Source organism: Adelges cooleyi, unplaced genomic scaffold (assembly GCF_023614345.1).
Source record: "Adelges cooleyi isolate 19-005CV unplaced genomic scaffold, UGA_ACOO_1.1 ACOO_flye_CR_arks_rails_tigmint_CR_PRNA_23, whole genome shotgun sequence".
NCBI lineage: Eukaryota > Metazoa > Arthropoda > Insecta > Hemiptera > Adelgidae > Adelges > Adelges cooleyi.
Window position 1 is genome coordinate 13,069,085 of NW_026095893.1, and position 23,326 is coordinate 13,092,410.

Genomic DNA, 23,326 nt, shown 5'->3' on the forward strand with positions numbered 1-23,326 from the left:
ACTAACGTCGCTTCATAAAGACAACACAGACTGACAAAATGATAGTTCTGGTTTGTTTTCAGTTTTATTAGTGCTTTTATGAATGCTATTTCTGCCACCAGACGACTAAACTTAGCCCCCGTAATTCTATTTTCAGTCGCAACGCCATATTAAATAGAAAAAGTTGGTTAAAAAATTATATAAACCATAACTATAATAATTTTTAAAGAAATTACACACCCTATATATACATACATAAATACATATACATATATTTGGAAGTGGATTAACTATTATTATTGAAATTAAATTGTCTGAATAATAGCACTTTATATAATTTTCTTATTATAATATTAATTAGGTGCACTATTTAAAATAATAAATACAAAAGTATTATAAAAATAATTCACAATGTTGTGATGTATATTTTAAAACTAATACAAAGGTTATAAATTATTTAAAACCTATAATTAAAAAAGCACTTTGTAGTAAATAACTAATACAAATTAAATTAGTGTAAAATAAAACTTAACTAAAATAAGTTGATATATAAATAATTTGTTGATTAATAATACAACACAAATTAGAAATGTAATAAATTGTAATTAATGTAGGTGGGTTTGTATTTTATTCCTAAAATTAGTTTTGAAATTTTATCATATTGTATGTTATTATTTATATAAAATAACTATATTTTTACTTGTTAAATTTTAGTTACTAAAATAAATGGCATTAGTGACATGCTTTCAGTGAAAAACTTAATCAAAACAAAAAGATGGACAAATATTAAGCCATTGGTTAATTAATGGTTGTCTTCAAGTTTTCGCCATACAACCTATAAAATAAAATAAATTATTATCTTGTTTTTTTTTTTTTTTTTTTTTTTTTAATGCAAAATTGCAAAATTACATTGCACATTTCTCTCAATAATGCTTTTTCTTCATCTTCCATGTCAACCCTATTATTGCTATCTTCTCCCTTACTCTCTAACTGTTCACGTAGTTCTAAAACTTGCAATGCTGTCATGACTGATTCTGGATGTGTCAACTTCTAAAAATAATTACATACTTCATAAAGGTGTGTTAAATTATTTTTGAGAGATTTAAATAGTGGAGCAAAAATATACACACTACAACTACAGCATTTTTTATAGTTCAGTTGTTAAAAATTAGTATTTTTAAAATTTTTATTGAAATTATGAAAAGGACGCCACTCAGCCCATATCTAAGGAGTAAAGTATAGGCAATTTTACATCATCATCAAGCTTAACGGGTCTTTAAGGTCCAGCACTGCCATCATGAGATGATGGTTTCTAGATGGATTCGCTGTCCGCGACAGGTCATCAGTCCGTCGCCGGAGAGGGGGATGGTGGTTCCTATTCATGGGACGATTGCTCGCCTGGCAAACAGAGCGCCCATAACCGAGTGTCGAACTGGCGACAGTGAGCGCTAACACACTGCTGCCTTACCCATTCGGCCACTCCTCCTTCAATGGCAATTTTACAAAAAATCTTAATTTAGAACTTCAACAGTAGGATATACTTATTACATACAGTAGAGGATACTTCATTGATAGCCATTTTTTTTGTCTGACTCACTTTCTATAGGATAAATTACAATTTATTTAATTTTTCATATCAAAACTGCTTTGCGTGGGACAAGTATGTGAGGGCAGTATTAACAGCAGATTTATGAAATTTTCACAATGTATAGAAAAAAACTTAATCTATGAGGTAGCGTTTTAATTTTTTTGATATCTATACTAGATTTTTTTTATAAACAAATAAAAAAAGGAAAAAAAATCTTTACAAATGAATAATTTTTACTGTGCTCAAAATAAAACTAAAAATGTTACACCGTAAATAAAGTTTTTCTCTATCTATAGTAAAAATTTTAAAATATATCTTCCCATATGTTAATCAAATGGAAAAGACAAAATAGTTATAGTCACCTATAAATATCTAATCAAGTTTAAATTTTGGTATTTTCTTACTTTTAATCTAAATTAAGGATTTTTCAGGTAAAACAAAAAGAAAAATGTATTTTTTGGGTCGGTCTTATTTGGAATTTGGTCTAATGTGTGTGTATATGTAGATATATATACATATATTTTATTTATCTTTTGTCAAATGCAGGGTACTTTTCATGGGTAAGTTATATACATATTGACTCGTAGTTCACAATCAAAAATTTGCTAAGATTACTGTAGAACCAAATTGCAAATTTTGGAAATTATAAGCTGAGTTTGTATTCCTTGCTTAATTTTGACTAATTTGATGAGAAATTTATAAATAACTGACCACAGATTTTTTACTGTCTACATGGTTTTTCAAAGTAAATGTGATAAGCTCCACTTAGTTGTCTCATAGCCTATTACCTAATTCAGATATTAATACAGTTATATATATATTTATATACAGGGTAAACCACTTATCGTGGTGAACCACTCAATATCTCATAGGGTTTAATAAGAAATTAAAATGTTTTTCTTCATATTGTTGTTATAAAATGTGATCTTAATTTTTCACAATTTTTTTTTGTTTTTACCTTCCCTCCTAACTTAGTTTTTTTGATAGCAACTTTTGAAACATTAATGGTAACATATTTTAGTAACTTTTTCAATTGAGAATTATGTACTAAAAATGTTGACTGGTCACTAACCAGTTTCGGATAACTATTTTTAAAGTTATAAGAGTTTTAAAGTTAGGATGGGAGGGGAAGTGCGGTTGGGAAAGGCGCGCATATAAAAATAATACTCCACCTTTCCTCCTGCCCTAAACTTGAAACTTCAATATCTTAAAAACTAGTTATCCAAAACTGGTCATCGACCAGTCAAAATTTTCAATACATTATTCTCAACTTAAAAAGTCAATAAAATATATAGGTTACCATTTAAGTTTCAAAAGTTGCTATTAAAAAAACTAAGTTGGGAGGGGGGGTAGGTAAAAACAAAAAAAATTGTGAAAAATTAAGATCAACATTGTATAAAAAAAATATGAAAAAAAAAATTGTAATTTCTTATTAAATCCTATGAGATATTGAGTGTATATATATATATATATATATATATATATATGTATTAACATATGAATTAGGTAATAGGCTATAAAACAACTAAGTGGAGCTAATAAAGTGTGAAAAAATTGCAATTATTTAAATACTCACTGGAAATAAACCTTCAACATTCCAATTGATAATTTGTTTATCATTAATTTTTTCGTCTTCATTCAATTTCTTAAAATTTTTATTTTTTTCATCTTCTAGTTCTTTAACCTTAGCCTCTAACTGCCTTATATAATTTATTGACCTCTGATCTGGAAGTACATTTTGATCTAAAATCCAGTAGTTAGTCAATAAGAGACATTTTTAATATTATTTTCATTGTAACTACCATTTGATTGATGTAATTGCCTGTGGAAAGGAAGCTGATTTGCAGTCATCAAATTTTCATCTGCATTTGTCGAAGAGCTACTACCATCTCCCTCATCTCTTCTATGTAATTCTTCTGTTAAGTTTGTAGTAACAGTAGAATTACCACATATTCGACATACAGAATTATCCCTTAATCTGTTTGGACCACAACGCTCTTCATCTAGGTAAAGGCATAATTCCTAAAAAAAATACTAGTTATGTTATTAAGTTATTAATATAATATTCAGTAAAACATGCTGTAACTATTTTTAATAAAACCTTAAGCTCCATATTGTCTTCTATTAAATGTTGTTGTTTTGCTTCAAGATGTCTAAGTTTGACCTGATATGCAGCAACTTCCTGTCTCATTACAGATGCAGTGTACCGTCCAAAACGTTGCCATTCTCTTGCAAGTTTGCGTCCCTTTTGCCGATCATCATCCAAAAAACAACATAAATCTCGCAGTTCTTGATTTTCATCATTTAATCGTTGATTCATATCTTTCAAACTATTTATTTCAGACATTAACTGGCCAATCTGAAGTAAATTAGTAAATTAAAAGAAGAACTCGTATTAAAAATATTAATTGGGATAATGGGATGTTGGGATGTTGGATAGTAATCCAATAGACTATTACCTGTTCTGGAGATACTTTGCTTGAATTATCAGAATCAATTTTACGAACAAACTTCAACATGCCCGATACTTGTTCTTCTGGTAATGTCCTATATCTATGGTTATCAGAAGTATTAACATAAGGCTTTTCACCTTGTTGTCTTCTAGAAATATTCACAAAAAAATATTTTTCCCGAATTTGAAATTTAATTAAATTTAGTATTGCTATAAAATATAAATTACCTGTGGTCAGTGCTGGCCTCCAAGTAATTGTTCAGTTGGACATTATACTGACAATTAGGACTTGGCGGTGGTTGATACTTTGGCGGTATTACAACATTTAATTTTTGGCTTACTGCAGTATTTTGGCTGTTATAATTTTTAGGCAGTCCACTGACACAAGACATGTTAAAACATCTATGGACGATTGGGCATGTTAGACTACATAAATAATGTGAACTATATTATAATTCAACAACCTGTAATACAATATTCAATTTTAATAATATACATTTATAATAATACAAATTTACAATAATACACATTTATAACTAATACAATTGTGCCGGTCTGAGTGCGCCAGGCACTCTTAAATTTTACCCAAGCCTTGTTGACTTGCTCAATTTTCATCACTTAAATTTTATTATATGTCGGTACATTACCGGGCGTTTTTGGAGCGCCTATATTCCTAATTGGGTTCCGAACAGTCTATCTGTCAGTATCTGTTGTCTCCACCCTCATCATACAGCTTTACGCTCAGCCTGTGATATTGGTATGGGTAAATTTATGATAAACCGTCCAGTGATAGACACAGCATTATTAATTTAAAAACGCTTTTTCAGTTTACTAATTTATGTTGGTAGTTAGTCTCTAAACTAGTTTAGTTTTATGAAATACTGTATAATATTATACAAAGTGTTTTGTGAATAATATTACACAACTATTTATATGTAAGCCGAAAATTTTAAACATTGTTTTATTGACAAATTTTAATATTATTATTATTTTACCTATTTAACTCTTTTATTTATATTAGTAATTTGTTAACAGAAATTAAGAATCAACATGGTCATGTTTTTGAAACCCTAATCCCTCCTAAAATTAAATTTATATTTTTTCTTCAAAAAAGTAGTTAAATTTAAATTGATAATTGGAAAAATTAAAAGAGAAAAGGGTTGAAAGTAGAAATTTGTGAATAACTAAAGTTTGATTGATAAGGATTAAAGAAGTATAGTTTGTACATACAACAAAAATTATTGGCTCTCCTCGTGGGAAATTTCCTGGCATGTCCATGAGAAAATTATCAAAGGAACTTGTTATGCTGAAATACTTAATCAATTTAACTCAATTTATTATTTATATTCTCTATAAAGAGTTTTAAAGTTAAATTTTGAAAAAGTTAAGTTAAATTTTGAAAAAGTTAAGTTAAATTTTTTATTTTAGAACAATTTGTGATGTAATAAAGAAGTTTTTTCAAATCACTTAATAATTTAGTTTAAATTATACAATATATGTATATATTTAAATTCCCAAGTTATTTTTGTAGGTATTAGTAATTCGCTAAAGGAGACAAAAATAAAAAGTAGGCTATCGTCAGGTAAATTGGCTTATTAACACACTTAATTCCTATCTAGCAAATAAAACAACTTACGCGGTCAGAGGATTTTTTGTTAAACGGTGTTAAATTCTATTCATTCATCATTAGTGCAGTACTTCAATTTTCTTCAGTTCCAACGTATGCAAAATACAAATCCTGGTTTCTAGCAAAAGGGAAAGCCAAATCGAGAAAAATGTCTAACCGTATAAGTAGGAACGTAGTATTGTAGTAACTGGACATGAAAAAATAATAAGTAGGCAAAACTCTAAAAGTGATATCTGATACGAGTAGCAACCTGTTTAATAACAATTACAGTCTATGTGTATAGAACATGGCCATGTACCATGTCCGTAGGTATTTCGTGTTAACCACTACTTTCCAGTAACCACTACCCATCCAACTGCATCATGGCTACTGGTAACCTGTTGCGTTGTAAACAGTTGAAAAAACTCCCGATTTCTGGTAACTGTGGTATCACGGGTCTCCGTTATGATTTTCTAAAGTTAAAACGATTTTAAAAACATTCTAGGTATATTCTATTAATATTTAATTTGTTAATTCGAATTATATGGACTGTAATTATTAATAGTTATTACTTACTAGTAATAACTTTTAACTATATGACACGACAGTGGACAGTAGGGAGTTGTGGTTCTGATTTCTGTCTGCTATTGGTATTACATAATTGCTAAAGCCAAACTAGAAATTAGCTAAAATACTTAGTATATTTTGCCAATAATCATGTACACTAGTGTTGATGCTGATGGCCCCCCATTATGATATTCGAAAAAGAAAATACTTTATCTACGCTGGGGAGGTTATCTACAAATTTTCCCTTCTATTTATCGCTGTCTAGGACCTATAGGTGCCCGGCCCACAATTGTAATTCTGCGTACCATGGTACCATAGATTAAATATACATATTAATATACACGTATATTTAATCTATGATGGTACAGACTACAGCCGTTGGTTTTGAAATGCGTTCCCTTTTATGCAGCCATTTTATTTGTTTGTTTGTGATAAGATATCGAGGTGGGGGTATAATTTTATCTGCATATTTTAATATTTTAGTACTTACAAGTTACAAATTATGTATCCTGTTAATTATTTAGATTTTACCCATGGTAGGTACGTGCCACATCATGGTACGCGCTAAATTACCTATATCTCATTACTCACTAGATCTCTTTGCGAATTACTGATGGCTTGTCAATTGTCATCATTTTCAACATAACTCGCTATCACCCATCTTCACTACTTGTAGAAACTAGAAAACATGTGTGGGTGTTATTAGCTTAATTCCTAAATATATAAAAAGAAAATTGTTATTACTTTTCAATCATTTTATAGTCATTAATGATTAAATACATATTGTGTGGAACCAAATTTAGTAGTTGTCTTTTTATGTAGTGAATTTTTCAAGTCAAACAGATTTTTAAATTGGTAATAAACAAAAAGATGCCTTCAATTATAATACTAACGATTTTTGTTTTGGTATTTACCATACCATTTGCTTTAAATCAGTTAAGAAAATATCTCGACGAATTTGGATTTGATAATACGCAACCATTAAATCTGGGTAAGCCATATGTTAAGAGTTATGACTTATGATTTATATTTTATATCAAGAATAAGTTACTTTTTAAAAATGAATTAATTAACGTATTTTATATAAACATATGATTCATTATTACATAATAAAATTATTGTTAACAGATACAATGAAAGAGCTTATAAACATAATTATTGAAACTAAAATTTGCTCAAAGTATGAAAAACCGGTTCCTCCACCAACTGTGGAAATTCATTCAAGTAAAGGTTTGCAGTTCGTATTGCTTCTAAAAATGGACTTATAAATATATATGTGTGTTTATTGTTTTTACAGTAATCTATGCTATTTTGTCTTGTTTGTTTTGTGCTGTAGTTGGTTATATACTCGGTAAGTTTATCAGACAAATTTTGAAAATTAAATTGTTAAAGATATATGTAGGATACTGTATATGTATATCCTTCACTCCCATTTAGTCCTAATTATCTCCTCTGTTATATTTTTTTTCCTGAGCACTGGTTGCACCATTTAATTAATTTTTTAATTTGTAAATACATGTTTTTTGCTATTATTTTATGTATTTATTATCTTCATTTTTTTGGTTAACTTTGTTATTATATGAGCCGCCAGCCGGCAAAAATGAAAGTGACATAAGTCACATCTAAGTTATTTTGAGAAATAGAAGGTTTATAGTTTGTATTTCCATAACTTAGTATTAACTATCAAAATTTTAAGCGGCGCTCTCTCGCAAACAAAGGCTCAACTTATTCCATTGACTAAATAACTCTTTTAGAGTATACTAATATGCCCTAGCGATATTGCAAATTTTTTAAAAATTTGACTTACGTCACTTTCATTCTCAGTGGATCATATGTAATTGTTCAGCCGACATATTGTTTATAAAAATATAAACATATATACGGAATTAATGTTGTTTTATTTTATTTTGTAGGAATTGAAAAACGGCATAAACTTGTTTGCTCTATCAAACGGAATATCTTCAAAAGAAATGGTGTTTTACATGTTAATAACTTTGGTATGTTTAACTTTTTATTACCAAATTTTTGGTAGAATCATAGTACCTGTCTAGAAATTGTAGGGTACACACATTTCTTTTAGGGGGTCAAACCTTATTATTCTGAAGTAGATTATTTGTTTGGTGCAGTGGACAGTCGTTTCCCAGTTGCTTTAGTCGGGTGTCCTATTCTTTTTCCTGACGATTATTCGCCCAGCAAGAGAAACAACAAGCAACTGAAATTTGAACTAGTTTTTTTTTTATCATCCGGATTTTCAGATTCTCATCAGTTCTACAGACAAAATATGCTTAGTCAATTTTAAATAAATATAATTTATAATGATCAAAAAAATAAAGTGTTAGGCTCTCTGAAAAATGGTTTTGTGGGGAACAAGAATGTGAGGGTAGTATTTGCAGTAACCGTATAAAATATTTACAATGAATAGAGAAGAACTTTATTGTGAGAAGAATAATTTGAGCTGTAGTCTACTGAAGCTCGTGGCTGTTTTTGTATTAAAAAAACTATTAATAATAAATTATCTTAAATATAATACTATATAATAGTTAAAAAAATGTTACAGATAATGAACCATCTATTTGTTCTGTTTGTCTGGATGTATTTAAACCACGAATGGTATTATTACCTTGCAAACATTTATGTATATGTGCCAACTGTTGGGAACAATTTCATTATGAGAGTGAACTTATTTGTCCTATTTGTCGTGAATACATTGAAGACGTGTTAGATGTGTATCCAACATAATTTGAATTAATTTTTTTATCTTCTAAATATATAAACGAAAAAAATTAAAACTATTTGTGCCATTTATATGTTCTTAACGTAAAAGTAAAAATGATGTATCTCATTATCTTCTAAGGTTAAAATATTGTAATTTAGACTTTTGATTATTCTTACTTGATACAAATATAATGTAAATAATGAAAATTGACTGAAGTTTTTGAATGTTAAGTAAGTAATGTATAATTTTATAGAGCAATAATTGTACTAATTAATACTGATTTTTTATATTTATGGTTTTTATAACTACACTTAAATAAATAAGGCTTGTATTTTAAATATTTTACTGTAATTTATCAATGAAATTAAGTAAAGAAATAAAATAATGAAATATTTAAAAAAAACCTTAGTCGCGATTTATCAGTCGTTGTGCATGGTTGTTCATTCTTTATTGTGTGTGCACAATAAGTTTTTCCCAGCTATTTTTAGCTTACCTTGTTCTTCACTCTTTCTTGTTTTAATTAAAAAGATTTCATTTACCATTTTAATTAGTGTTTCTCAACACTAGTTGGCCCTTTGGGCCTAGATTATGTCAAGATCCAATTTGGGGGAGGGCAACTGTTTTACCCCCCTTCGCCGGGCTTCAAACATGTCTACTTCTTCTGACCTCCAACGTTCACCCGCGCGTAATCCATCGACTAACGATAAGAAAACAAATTCTATTGCTCCGAAATCTCCTGTTGGTCATCAACATAAAAAACCCAAAACTTCAAGCAGATCCGTCAACTCTATTTCTCAATCTGAGATGTTAATTGATTCCCCTGAAATCATCGTGGGTAGTTCTCCCAAGTTGCATTATAGTCTCTCAGCAGCAAATAACATTGTTGCCCCTTACGTTTCAAGACATCGGCAACTCAACGATCTTACGTGTTTTCCTTTGGATTACACTGGACCCCTTCACATTCTCATTTCGTCCAGCAGGGAACAGAATTTAGGGAATCTTCATCCAATCAAAATCGGCAAACTCTTTTCGAAATTATTTAATGGCATTTTAATCATATCTTCTATTGGCGCAAAACGTGTGAGAGTCACTTTTGACTCTGTTGTCAACACCAATGCCAGCCTCACTTCATCGGCATTCGGCACACTTAAAAAACGGCGTCGTCGGCTCCATTCCTAGTACATTTTATTGCCTGGGCGTTATTCATCTGGACCGAAATGTTACTGAAGAATACTTCTGGGAAGGTTTAGATAGCTCAACACCGATCGTTTCATTCCGTCGGATTAATTCCAAAAAGAAAGGTTCACTAGTTTCTTCAAGTTTTTAGTCTTTAAGCCTTTGTTCACAAGAGAGCGCCACTTAAAATTTCGTTAATTAATTCAAAGTTACAGAAATTCAAAACTGAAATCTTTTATTTCTCAAAACAGCTTAAATGTGACTTACACCACTTTCATTTTCGCCGGCTCATATATTGCAATCTTAACTATCCTTCTACTGACCGCTCTTGTGTTGAGTGGACAAAACAAAAAGATATTAAATAAATCATGGCTGTCATAACGTCTCTTATTCAGAAGTGGCTCAAATTAAACGTTCCGACCTCACCAATCAAGCCTTTTCTTTCGCTGATATAACTAAAAAAACTGATAATTGTGTAAATAATGTAACCAGTCCTCAGTCGCTCTCATACCCTCCTCTCATATCTTCCTCTCGTTCATATAACCACAACAAAAACAATGTTAATATACTAGCTTGTTCATTATCTATAATTCCACCACTACTCTAAATTTATTCGGTACTTCAACGAGACATGAAAATGCTTTTTCGTGGTTGCAGAGTCGGCTGAAAAACTTTTTTCTTATCTACCTTCTCTTTTCTCTGTTCCTTATACCTATATTCCCCCTTCCGCCAACCCTCCTCCTTCTCTGATCGTTTCTATCTTTAACTTGATTTTCTCTCATTACATTTTAGGTGGTGATTTGAATGGCCTCCTTTTTTCAAATTCATTCATCTGGTAAAAACGTCCATTTTCATTGGGTCCCTGGTCATGCTGGGATCAGTGGCAATGGAATGGCCTGGCCGACTCTCTAGCTAAATCCACATCCTCTTTTCTATTTACTACTTCCCCTCTCCGTCTCATAAATTCCGATGCTTTTCATTCCTTTAAATCAGTCCTTTCCGACGCTTGGCTCGACAAGTGGTTTTCCCTTCCTAATTTTGCACAATGGCATCGGCTTATATTTCCTTCACTCCGTAAATGTCTTTGGTTCCACATATTAGATTTACCCCGAAAAATTATTTCCTCTTTTTCACGCTTTAGAGTTGGTCATAATCTCTTACCCTGATTTACCTACAAACTATTCCTTAATTCTGTTCCTTTCTGTCATCCACATGCTGAAGAAGCTGTCGGTGATTTTTCTCACTTCATATTCGATTGTCCTTCTCTTGTTCCTAATAGAATCCTTCTTTTTAATTTCTTTGCATCCCATGGTATCCAAAATCCTGATTCTTATAACATCCTCAATTCCAGTTCAGTTCCTATTATTACTGCCACCATTTCTTTCCTTTTGAGCGCTAGCTGGACTATTTAAATCTTAACTATTTATTTTTCTCTGCGTTCTCTTTTGGTTTTTTACATAATATCACACATTCTTTATGATACACCCTGTATAACAAATAGTGATTTGTTATACAGGGTGTGTCATAAAGAATGGTGGGGTTTTAAACGGCTGTAGGTTGTGAAGTATTGGACTTACAGCGTTCTGGTAGGGCTTGAATGAAAGATGGAGTTGTCAAATTTCGAATGACTGCCACTAGACATCTCTCCACGTTCCCGTTTGTGTCGACAGCCTTCATTGTTGAGTTTGTTAAGATAGCGTCCTCACAAGAAAAGTAATCGAGTTCGCGAAGCGTAATTCAGTTACGACTATGAAACATCTAGTGTCAGAGACGTCTAGTGACAGTCATTCAAAACTTGATAACTCCCTCTTTCATTTAAGTTCTACCAGAGCACTGTAGGTCCAATACTTCACAACCTACAGCCGTTTGAAACCACACCATTCTTTTTGGGACACTTTGTATAATACGGGTGTATCAAAAAAAAATAATTCCCATTCCACTCTAATTTTTATATATGTTTTAGTAAAAAAAGATGAAAATTGCAAAAATAATTTTCAAATTATTATTTTTATAATTTTTTTTGGGTATAAAATTGTTTGGCGTAATTAAAAATATTTGTATCTAAAATTACAGAAAATTTACATAGCCACAGATATATAAACATACTAGATGGGGACGGTCATTTACAAGATGATAGTGAAATTGTGTCAGTCCGCCATATGCCAAGGGGGCAATATCATAAATCATAACATTGATTAAACTCAAAAAAAAAGTAAAAATTCATATAAAATACGAAAAAACGGGAATTTATCTTATTTTACACATAATTATTTCAACTATTTTGATTATTGTGTTCCTTTTTTTTCTTTCTATGAATTTTTACCTTTTTTTTATGTTTTTATGGAGAACCCAATTTGAAATTTCCACATCTTATGTAAAATTTTCTCAGCTTTCTGAAAAAATATGAGAAAAAGACTTAATTTTTGGGCAGCACAAAAAATCAGTTTTAGATCATAAACTCAATTTTAATGACTGTCTGTTAAGCGAAAAAAATGAAGTATTTTTTTCAGAAAGCTGAGATAATTTTACATAATAAACTGATTTTTAATCATTTTTTTTTTATGGGCGATGTTACTATAAACATTTGATAAAAAGTGTTTAGAAAAAAACTAAAAATTCTTTTTACACCATGGCCAAAATAATCGGGAAAAAAATCCGAAAAAATTTGAGAACATTCTTCTCATCGTAATATACATGCAGACATGCAGTGTAATTTTCAAAAAAATCCGAGGGGGTCGCGCCTAACATTCGTTCGTATCTGGCGTTTTAAGTTAAAACTTCTAACCCATATATGTAAATTGTACATAAAAGTCAATATGTTTGAGGATGGTTGAAAAAAGTAAAAATTGGGGGAGGGGAATATAGCCCACCTATTTCGAAAATATGATTAGCCCACCAAAACATTTTTTTTGTTTTTATTATAAGTTATACATTAATTAAATGTAAATAAAAAAATAATATAAGAAAGGAAAAAGTTGCAAAAAAAGTGTATTTGCCGCCCAGGTTTGAGCCGGATTGTTGTGTGTCAGAGTACCCTTTTCGATCGAATGAATTACAGATTTAGCGCTCTCTATGGATCGGCTCCCATACTACTGAATTTCTGGCTCCAGGCTCCCATTTATGAGCGGCTGACTTTTAACACGGCGTAGGCTATCTATTAACTATTTGTATTTAATCAATGATACTATGTTAGCACGTACATTATTGCTAATTGTATAATATAATATATATACGCATAATGTAGATAGTGATATTTCCCCCTTTGCATATGGCGGACTGACACAAGGTTTGGATGGTCGTCCGCTATGTGGTATGTTTATTGTTTATATATCTGTAGCCACAGCCGCTGTCTGATTATATACCTATTACCTGTCTCTATAACTTTTTCCTAGCATTGAGTAAACCATTGAATAGTTATTGTTATACCTTGGTATAAAAATTACAAAATATTAATATGAGAGAGCATGGTAATTGACGGTACTGTATAATGTGTTCCCTGTTGACGACTCAATTCAGTCGGACGTTGGTTAATTTTTGTTTGTCCGTCGTCCGTTGTCGTTCGTCGTCAATCTTATAAACATTTTAAAATAGTTATTAATTGACATAAGTTTCCTTGTGTTATATTATATTTATTAAAATCTTCAAGTATGGCAGATGAAAACTGGGGAGATTGGGATGAACCGATTCAACAAAAAATTATTCAAAAGCCGAAGTATTTAAATCGAAATCCAAACGATGAATTTATCGAAATCGAATCCCGTTTGGCAGGTTTTATTATTGGTAAAGGTGGTTCAAAAATCAGAAGTATTCAACAAGATAGTCAAGCTTTTGTATCGGTCATTGACAGTGATGTATATGGTTTCAAAACTGTCAAGTTATCCGGTCAAGACAAAGCTAAAGAACGAGCACGGCAAATTATCACTAATATAATTGAAGAAAATGATCAAGATAAAATACGTCAAAAAATGGAAAAGGAAGCTGCATCTTATAAACCTGATATTAAGCCAATATCAGATAGTGATTGGGAAGAACTTATGAAAGAACAGGAAGAACATTTAAAACAAAAACTTGCTGCATTGCCTCCAATTATAAAACATTTTTATAAAGAACACCCTGAAGTGGCGGCTATGAGCAATGAAGAAGTTGAAGCTTTTAGAGAATTGAAAAACAATATAATGGTTAAACATGTAGATGAAAGTAATGTTAGTCAAATTCCAAAACCAGTTGTTAAATTTTATCATGCATTTGAAAATTATCCAGAAATATTAGAAGAAATTAAAAAACAAAATTTTGAAACTCCTTCTCCTGTACAGTGTCAAGCGTGGCCAATTATTATGAGTGGACATGATTTAATTGCCATTGCTCAAACTGGTACTGGTAAAACATTAGCATTTTTACTTCCAGCTTTTATTCATTTGGATGGCCAAGTTACTCCTCGTAATGAACGAAAAGGGCCATCTATATTAGTGTTGGCTCCAACAAGGGAGTTAGTGTTGCAAATTGAAAGCGAAGTATAAACCTTTGATATTATTACTACTTATATTCTTTACTTATATTTTTTATTATGTATTAACTTCTTAGGTCAACAAATACTCTTATAAAGGTATTAAAGCTATCAGTATTTATGGTGGTGCTAGTTCTGGGAAGCAAAAAGAGTGTCTAAGAAAAGGAGTAGAAATTGTTATTGCTACCCCAGGTCGTCTTAATGATTTTGTCGGTAGTGGGTCCATTGATCTATCAAATGTAACGTACATTATACTTGATGAAGCTGATCGTATGTTAGATCTTGGGTTTGAACCTCAAATACGTGTTTCATTACTTCAAGTACGGCCAGATAGACAAACGATAATGACCAGTGCAACATGGCCACCTGGTGTTAAACGTCTCGCTAAAAGTTATACATCAAATCCAGTTCAAGTAATGGTTGGCTCATTAGATTTAACTACAGTAAATACAGTGAAACAAGAAATTCTTTTTATGGAAGACGATGAAAAAGAAGAGTGGCTTAATAATTTCTTAACAAATATAAATGAAGACGACAAAGTATATGCAAAACAAAAAATTTAATTATATTTTATTTTTGACATTTAATTTTATTTTTTCAGGTTATAATATTTGTCAATAAAAAAGTAACAGTTGATCAACTTTCAGCAGACTTGTGTATGAAAAGGTTTAACGTTGAATCAATTCATGGTGGTCGTGAACAATCTGACCGTGAAACAGCATTAGAAAGTATGCGTGATGGTAGTGTTTCTATTCTAATAGCTACAGATGTTGCATCACGAGGCATTGATATTAATGATATCACAGTAGTAATTAATTATGATTTTACAAAAGATATTGAAGAATATGTTCACAGAGTTGGCCGAACAGGGCGTGCAGGTAAAACTGGCCTTGCAATAACTTTAATGACAAGAAGAGATTGGGCCAAAGCTAAAGAACTTGTTGATTTAATGGAAAAATCTGGACAAGAAGTACCGCCTGAACTTCATGATATGGCAAGAAGATTTGAAGCAAGAAGAGAAAGAGAAAGAGCTGAAGGAGGCGACAGACCTTTTAGGGGTCGACGTGGTGGTGGTGGTGGAAGAGGTTTTTCAAATGGAGGTGGTGGAAGAGGTTTTTCAGGTGGAGGCGGTTACGGTGGTAATAGGAACAACAAATGGTAACTCCAATAGTATTTGACAAATTGTATTATTTCATATTGATAAGTAAAAATGTAATTGATCTTTGAAGTATTTATATTTGTTATTGTAATAACCATGTTAAAGTTATTTTGTTATAATTCATTATTTTTTCTAATATCAAACAGTTTGACAAGTTTAAACAAACTATAAAGTCTTTCTTGTTAACTTGTTCATAATACCTAATTAATGTAAATAAAAGTTTTTACGGAAACCTGTTTTCTACTAACTAGGTTTTCTTTTTACTAATTTCTATACTACTATAATAATTTATAACATATTTTTTCACTTTAATAGAGTTCCACTATTATAAAGCTAAATTTTTTCCAGAGTTAATTAAAAAAGTACTATAAGTACATGGGTTACATAAATGTAGCAGTCATGAATACATAATAAGATTTGAATTTCTGTTTTAAGAGATACCACACCTCTCAATTTTTTTGATTTTATTAAAAATGGCAATTTTAAACAATTAGTCAAAATTAAGCTATTACAGATATTAACAAAAACACGCTATATGTTGAATAATAGTTTTCTATTACCAAAATTTCAAAACTATACTATAAACAAAATAGGACAGTTGAAGAAATAGAAGCTACCTTTATACTTAAAATAACAGACGTATGGCCATTAACCGAGATTTTTATTATTAATCATTATTTTTGAGAATATACTTCTTCGGACATTTCTAGGGTAGGGTAGTAAGTAAATTGCTAACAGCAAAAAGGGGACACATCCACTTTTTTTAAATGTTCATAACACAAAATACTAATATTGATATGACATGACTCCTTTCTATTGTAATCTGAAATTTCCAAACGCTATATTTATTTGATTCCTTTCTGCAGTAAACAATATATTTGTTTGCTTAGTACAAAACGATAATAAAATCAAAATAGATAATAATCGACTTGTCCTCTTTCTGCAGTTGGCGATTCAAACAAATAAAAAAAAAAAAGTATAATCTGTTAAACATTAATTTTTTTAAAATATAAAACCTAAATTTAAGGGGGAAAAACACTATATTTCAGCAGTAAATGAACAAATAATTAGGAAATTTGAATATTGTATTAATTTTAAAACAAATAATATATTTAATTGAGTAACAGAAAGTTTGAAACAAGCTATTAAGTTTTTAGTATTAACAGTAACATATTTTTCATATTATGCGTACAGACAAACTAAAATCAATAATTTCAAATACAAAAGGATTATATCATCAGTAAGAGTAAATAAAATTAGTATAAAATATATCGTCATAATATATAGTATATGAAATATATATACTAAACTTAGTGTGTCATAAATATATTTGGTAAAATGTTCCTTTTTATATACAATTATTAAAAATATAAAAAAAAAAGACTCATTTTTTATTATGAGAGAAAAAACCTTCTGCAGCTCTATAAGTACTAACATTACAACTTAAATATAAATGCTATGTACATAATTTATAATTAAAATAGTTTTTTGAAGGTTTTTTGAAAAACGCTCCTAAAAAAAGAACCCTATACTAATCTTTTTCGAAAAGCTATTCGATTTCGTTCTTCTTCATCATCACTGCCATACGTTGAAGACATGCTTGACACAGCACCACGCCAGGAGGTTGCTTGCATTAGCTCTTGATCAGGCTCAGTACGATTTTCATACAACATCAAATTGAGACATTCTTCATAAATTCTTGCCTCAGGAAAGTCAACCTGGATGAAAAATGTACTTGTTATTAATATTAAACATTAAACAATTTTAATAAAAAATACCTTGGTATGTTTTTTATCAGTTGTATACACAATTGATGTGCAACAAACTTCAGCTACTTTGACAGCAAGGCCAAAATAACTCCAACAACATATTTCACTGGAACCACTAACATCTTTAATAAACAGGAATCTTGAACCAAAACGCAATGATAGTTTATCAAATAATTCTTCATTTTTCAGTAGATTATCATCAGAAGCACTAGGAAAATTACATTTTTTTTTAAATATGTAAAACATAAAATTCAAAATTGTATTACCTTGTATATGAATACTTATTGTTGTGTCTATTTATAAGAAGTTTCACAGTAGGCTGTAAAAGAAGTTAGAATATAGAAGATAACTTATATAATTTTATTACTAATTGTAAGACTTATAAAATGTTATTTAGAAATAATGATAAATCTTTAATTTTTAAATACTTTAAATAAATAACCCCAATCTTTTTTAAAGAATAATAATATATATATAACATATATAATCTTTTTTTAAAAAAACGTAAGAAGGGTTCTTATTAGGAGGAATAAACACTAAAAGTCACTTAAAAATCGCAGTTTTATATCACAAATTAAATAAATTTATTTTGAGGTACAAATTAAATAAGGTTTTTATTTACTTTGGTACTCAGCGTAATAAGTTGACTTAAATCAGGACTTGACGATATTAAAGGAACACGGCACTGAGGCTCAATTTTACATTGTCTTGATCGTAATGCGTGTTGACATGCTTCAACTAGTGGTGAAATAAGATAAAATTTGGCTTCAGCTAACAGTTCTGCAATTTCATACGTCTTATCAGGAAGAGCTACGTGTTCATCTCGTAGAAAATTTAATATAGAATTAAAGTGTTTGCCACAACGGTCTATGAGAACCCACCCTGTTAACATATACACTTCTATAAAAAAAAAACTTCATTTATAATTATAATTAGGTTATATAATTTTATCAATTTACCTTCTGTGTCAGTAAGGATTTTCATACGACCACTAAACATTGCTTTTAACATAGTGTCATGTTTAGTTAGTGTACCGATTGTTGTGTAAAATAGAGAACCACCAACATTTAATTTTGCATATTTTAGCTGGATATCTTGCTGTTGCATTTTTTTTATATTTATATTTTTTTTATAACTAGATACCATACAGTTTTTAATGAAAATATTTAAGGGTCGTATTTAACAACTACTTATGTACAAAAAAAAACCTTATGAAGTGAAATTTAAAATATATATAATATATTGGTATAATTATACATTTATAAGATGCATTATTTACTTAATTAATAATCATAATAATTAATCCTCCACATATATTAAACAATATATTATAATTTACAGTTCCGAGTTCAGACTTTTGAGTTTTGACGACAAAATACTAATTATAAATGAGTAATGACTAATAACTGTTAAGTGATAAGAGTATAATACTATAAGAGTTAAAGGGGTTCTCAAATTTCTAAAAAATGTTCACATTAAAGTCTAAGCTATGATTATATATAATAATATTCCAAATGTGAACAAGTAGTAACAACAGTTATTAGTAAAGACCTATGAACAAATTTCTTTTTTGGTCTAATGTCTATGGTTATTAGGTATTTTTTTTAATCTTGTTAATTTTTTATATAATGAAATAATAATACTATTATAATAATAAAATTATTATTATGTATTATACATATAATTTGCTGGGAACTTAAAAGATTAGATTAAACAGTGTTGCTTTCAAAGGTACTACCAATGCTAATTGTAACAATACGAAGTAATTGACATTTTATTAAAATTAATATTATTTACCAAATTATTTGTAATCGACTTACACTTATTATCATTATAATTTATATTATTTTCCCTCCAATATTGTTTAAAAGCATAAAATTAAATTTCATTAAATACGTAAATTTAATCTATGTTAAAAGTAATAAAGTGTACCTATTTAACATCGAACTGTGATTACAAAGGATTTTGTATATTGTGTGTAATAAAAAGTAGTTCATATGTAGTTACTAGTTATAAAGTATTTAGAAAAAGAAAACTATATGCACTATACTCTGTTCAGATTCAGAACAGTGTATACATGTTATTTTTTAAATGTATATTTTGGTTAACTGGAAAAATGGGCTACTTCATAAAGGTAAAACCAGGAGCGTCATTTTGGGGGGTATAAGGGTGTGCGACGGCCCCACTAACAATCTGCCATTAAAGCACCAAAACGCCGCCATAACTATCTTATAAATTATATAATATATAATCATTATATATAGCCTGATGAAGTATTAAAATCGGTCTGCCTAAAAGTTTGCATATCCTGAAAAAAAAAACTTGAATGACGCCCCTGGGTAAAACTCATAAAACAATACACAACTTTTGTGTTTTATGTCATCCAGAGAAATTAAATATTTATATATTTTCTATATATATTATATAGATATATTTAATTCAGAGAAATAAAACTCAAAATATTGAGAGCACATTATTATTAATAATTGTACATTAGAATTAAAAATATAAGACAGAAATTAAAATCATAACAATTGTTTAAATAATTTTTCATAAGTACAATGAACCATCTGCAGGGCCAAGATATCTAATAGAGATCAATAATACATCAATAAGTGTCCAGACTCCAAGACCGCCAAAACTGAAAAGTTTTCCAATACCTTCTTGCCAATGACCCAAATAAAACCTAATAAAGAAGAATATACAACATAAAACATTATTTATTGTTAAATCTATTAAATAAATTACTCTTAAAGTTACATCTATATAAACGGCACCTATTTTTCAAAAGAACTAAAATATTAAGTTACTTCATTTATAGAAACAACATATATATGGACTATTATTAATTATCTTGAAATACGGGTATTATTTCAGCACTTTTAAGTGGTATGCATTTACTATAAATATTAGAAAACAAAACAAAATGCAAGAGAATACAGATAAAAAAATCACAATTTTTCAAAAATATGAAAATATTTGCTGTTTACAAGAACATAACATGTTATTAAGATAAAAAAGTATTTTAGCATAGTTACTACACAATTGATGAGCCTTATAAGGGAAGACAGAATAGGGCTGTGGGTAGGCTATTATCGCCTGAGCTACTTATGTTTTGAAAAAAATATTTGTGCAAATATATCATTCATGATTCAAATAAACGATTGTAAATTTAAAATGTTTATTTAATTGTATAGTGAAATATGAATCATACATTTTAGTTTTGAGCTAGCAAATACTACAGCATAATGTAAAAATAAAATTGATCCTAATATTTAAATTACAAAATTATATAAGAGGGATATTTTCTATTTAACTTTGTGTAAACTAAAAGGGGTTAGTCCAGGATTGATTCTTGTCCCCTCACTAGTCATAAATAATTTCAAATAGTTTTATAACTAAGCTATACACATTACGTGAAAATCTATGATTGGATGGTACCATTTAACACAAAAATTATAATAAAGATACATATTCAATGAATTGAATATTCATATAAGATCGACAGTAAAAATATCAACGAACATTACAAATTCAAAATGACACAATTTACATTTTTTTAAATTTTTATAACAATGAAGAAATCTTAAGCATTAGCTGATAAAATAATATTATAAAAATTGTAGTTGATTATTATTATCATTTAAAATTTGTATTACCTATCTACACCGAATCCTCCCAAAGTAATGCTCAAGATTAAAGCGGTAGACCATCGATGTCCACCAGTCCAGTTACATCGTAATCTTTTATAAAATATTCTATTTCCCAAGCATAAAACATCTTTATTGACTGTACAATTGGTTCTAAACAATTTATAATCAAATTATTAAAAATGTTATCAGCAATACAATGATTATAAAATATATAACAAACCGATAATAATTTGGTGGAGATGAAGCAGAACTGCAGGTGGTTTTTTTGTCACATTTATGTTCCCAAAGCTCAGTTTGATAACAATATCGGCAAGTAAGGTTCTTTACAAATACAATTTCACCCTATAATTAAAAATACATACATTTTAATGTTTTTCACTCGCAAAAGGAAAAAATTACAGTCAAGGGTAGCTTATTCAACCCGAGGTTTCAGGAAGTAATAATACATTTCAATGTATTATATGACCTATTGTTAAGATGGAGCTATTGGCGATTAGGTGAGCTCTTTCTGGTCGCAACAGCTACCAGATTAAAGCTGACAAAAAAAAAGTTTTGGATTAAATAGTAATGTTAGGTTAGAAACTGCCAGTATTAGACAGTCTTTAATTAAAATTTTTAGTTTTCTACATACCACACATTTAACATTTGCTTTACAAGTAGCTAACGTTTGATTGCCATATGTACAAGTTTCATTCATATAACAATGTATACAAGGGTATGGTAGGGTTGAACATTGTTTATCAGAGTCTAAACATTCCAAGTCTTCTTGATGATGTATCTAGAATAAAATCATAACGATAAAGTATTTGTTGAACAATTTAAGGCATAACTGCACTTCACCGGGCACCCCTTTTTTACCATCTTGAAGTATATTTTACGCTGATTTCAAATAAAGTTAAAAATTGGCGGACTCTTCTAGCTCCAAAGTTAAAGCTATTTGAAATGTTCATATTTCCACAATAACAATAGGCAGCGACTGAAGCGGCCGTTACGACCGCATCCGCCCGCCACACTGTACCTTTGTCTGCAACGCAAGGATAGGTTAGGCTAGGTATAGTTCGGTCTCTGACACTTCTAGAATGGTAGGTTAGATTAGTTTAGTCCTTTAGGCAAGCTATATTTTCCAATGGATTTGGGGTCGTGTCACAAAGAGTCCTGAAGAGGTTGGAGTTGGCTCCCAAAGCCGGAAGAGGTAAGAAGTTGTTTTATTAGTTAAATTAGTTTGAAAAAAAAATCGCAAAAAAAAGGGTGCCCGGTAAAATGCATATGTTCCCAATTTAGTAAGTAAATAATTTTACCATTTTTAAATTGGTATTATTTTTTTTATTTTTCGGTTTTGAAAGTGTGTCAACATGGTCATCGTCTAAAAATTATAAAACACCAACAAATCTTTAATTGTATTATATGTTAATTTTATATAGGCAAGTCGTATTTACCATTTTGTGATTCTAAACTGAAAGTTATTGAATTTAAAAGAAATATTATAACACAGCGGAAGTAAAATGTCTTCATAGTTTATTCATTTCATACGGTACAGTTTTTTTTTTAACTTGGTAGTTATTTCATATTTGCATGTCAATTATAAGGGTTACAAATAACAATACTAAGTAATAATAATGAAACTAATAACAATCTTAAATCTTAGAAACACGAATTAGTCTTAGATCGGGCTTTAAAACTACTGACAACTTCAAATGTTTAATAAACTCATTTAAATTTTAAAATAGATAGCCGATAGAGTTACCAGTGACTTCCCAACACGGTTGTACTTTGTAGCTTTTATCTATTATGTGGTTGTAGAATGTAGATAATAGACTGGTTGCGTATCGAGCTATTAAAAAGCGGCTACAATCTAAAAAGTCAGTGACTGTTAGCGCTCCTTGTTGAAAATCGTGGAACTTATTATTTTTCACTGAGGATCTGTTATATCAGCCGCGTATATGATAACAACCAGGTTATCGGAGCGCTAGCAGTCACTGACTTTTTAAAAAGAACTCTTGTAGCCGCAGATAGAAAAAACGGAATAACTTATTTATTCTAGTTATTCTGTGATAGAAGTATAGGCCGATACGCAACGAGTCTAATGTCTATCTACAGCACTGAACTCAACCGTACTGCCCATCTAATCTGTAGAACGCATTGTCAAAGATAATGATA

At 29.8% G+C, this 23,326-nt stretch overlaps 5 protein-coding genes across 9 annotated transcripts; 2 read left to right on the forward strand and 3 right to left on the reverse strand.

The window, feature by feature from the left end:
- Positions 1-484: 484 nt before the first annotated feature.
- On the reverse strand, positions 485-5,936 carry LOC126835636 (coiled-coil domain-containing protein 85C). Of its 3 annotated transcripts, none has more exons than XM_050568341.1 (8): positions 5,656-5,936; positions 4,248-4,483; positions 4,027-4,168; positions 3,669-3,926; positions 3,370-3,589; positions 3,144-3,310; positions 889-1,026; positions 485-814 (listed from the first exon to the last, which is right to left on the reverse strand). In XM_050568341.1, the coding sequence occupies exons 2-8, from the start codon at positions 4,409-4,411 to the stop codon at positions 782-784; spliced, it is 1,122 nt and encodes a 373-aa protein (XP_050424298.1). In that variant the 5' UTR covers positions 4,412-4,483; positions 5,656-5,936; the 3' UTR covers positions 485-781. The 3 variants fall into 3 exon arrangements, with proteins under 3 accessions (XP_050424298.1, XP_050424299.1, XP_050424297.1); XM_050568342.1 differs by having other exon boundaries at positions 493-814; positions 889-1,029; positions 3,144-3,292; positions 5,656-5,934; XM_050568340.1 differs by having other exon boundaries at positions 533-814; positions 889-1,029; positions 5,656-5,931.
- Positions 5,937-6,544: 608 nt separating this feature from the next.
- On the forward strand, positions 6,545-9,195 carry LOC126835608 (uncharacterized). Of its 2 annotated transcripts, none has more exons than XM_050568297.1 (5): positions 6,545-7,183; positions 7,321-7,416; positions 7,490-7,543; positions 8,106-8,189; positions 8,750-9,195. In XM_050568297.1, the coding sequence occupies exons 1-5, from the start codon at positions 7,063-7,065 to the stop codon at positions 8,929-8,931; spliced, it is 537 nt and encodes a 178-aa protein (XP_050424254.1). In that variant the 5' UTR covers positions 6,545-7,062; the 3' UTR covers positions 8,932-9,195. The 2 variants fall into 2 exon arrangements, with proteins under 2 accessions (XP_050424254.1, XP_050424253.1); XM_050568296.1 differs by having other exon boundaries at positions 6,549-7,183; positions 7,321-7,422; positions 8,750-9,188.
- Positions 9,196-13,348: 4,153 nt separating this feature from the next.
- Positions 13,349-15,970, forward strand: LOC126835290 (probable ATP-dependent RNA helicase DDX43). The gene is made up of 3 exons (XM_050567781.1): positions 13,349-14,595; positions 14,666-15,127; positions 15,190-15,970. The coding sequence occupies exons 1-3, from the start codon at positions 13,732-13,734 to the stop codon at positions 15,748-15,750; spliced, it is 1,887 nt and encodes a 628-aa protein (XP_050423738.1). The 5' UTR covers positions 13,349-13,731; the 3' UTR covers positions 15,751-15,970.
- Positions 15,971-16,932: 962 nt separating this feature from the next.
- Positions 16,933-18,866, reverse strand: LOC126835542 (BTB/POZ domain-containing adapter for CUL3-mediated RhoA degradation protein 3). 2 transcript variants are annotated; one of them, XM_050568206.1, is made up of 5 exons: positions 18,476-18,866; positions 18,139-18,416; positions 17,783-17,835; positions 17,526-17,724; positions 16,933-17,465 (listed from the first exon to the last, which is right to left on the reverse strand). In XM_050568206.1, the coding sequence occupies exons 1-5, from the start codon at positions 18,660-18,662 to the stop codon at positions 17,274-17,276; spliced, it is 909 nt and encodes a 302-aa protein (XP_050424163.1). In that variant the 5' UTR covers positions 18,663-18,866; the 3' UTR covers positions 16,933-17,273. The 2 variants fall into 2 exon arrangements, with proteins under 2 accessions (XP_050424163.1, XP_050424164.1); XM_050568207.1 differs by having other exon boundaries at positions 16,940-17,465; positions 18,139-18,398; positions 18,476-18,861.
- Positions 18,867-19,976: 1,110 nt separating this feature from the next.
- LOC126835148 (TM2 domain-containing protein almondex) lies at positions 19,977-23,213 on the reverse strand. The gene is made up of 6 exons (XM_050567457.1): positions 22,606-23,213; positions 22,468-22,532; positions 21,801-21,947; positions 21,390-21,511; positions 21,176-21,319; positions 19,977-20,202 (listed from the first exon to the last, which is right to left on the reverse strand). The coding sequence occupies exons 1-6, from the start codon at positions 22,679-22,681 to the stop codon at positions 20,067-20,069; spliced, it is 690 nt and encodes a 229-aa protein (XP_050423414.1). The 5' UTR covers positions 22,682-23,213; the 3' UTR covers positions 19,977-20,066.
- Between the last annotated feature and the right edge of the window lie 113 nt (positions 23,214-23,326).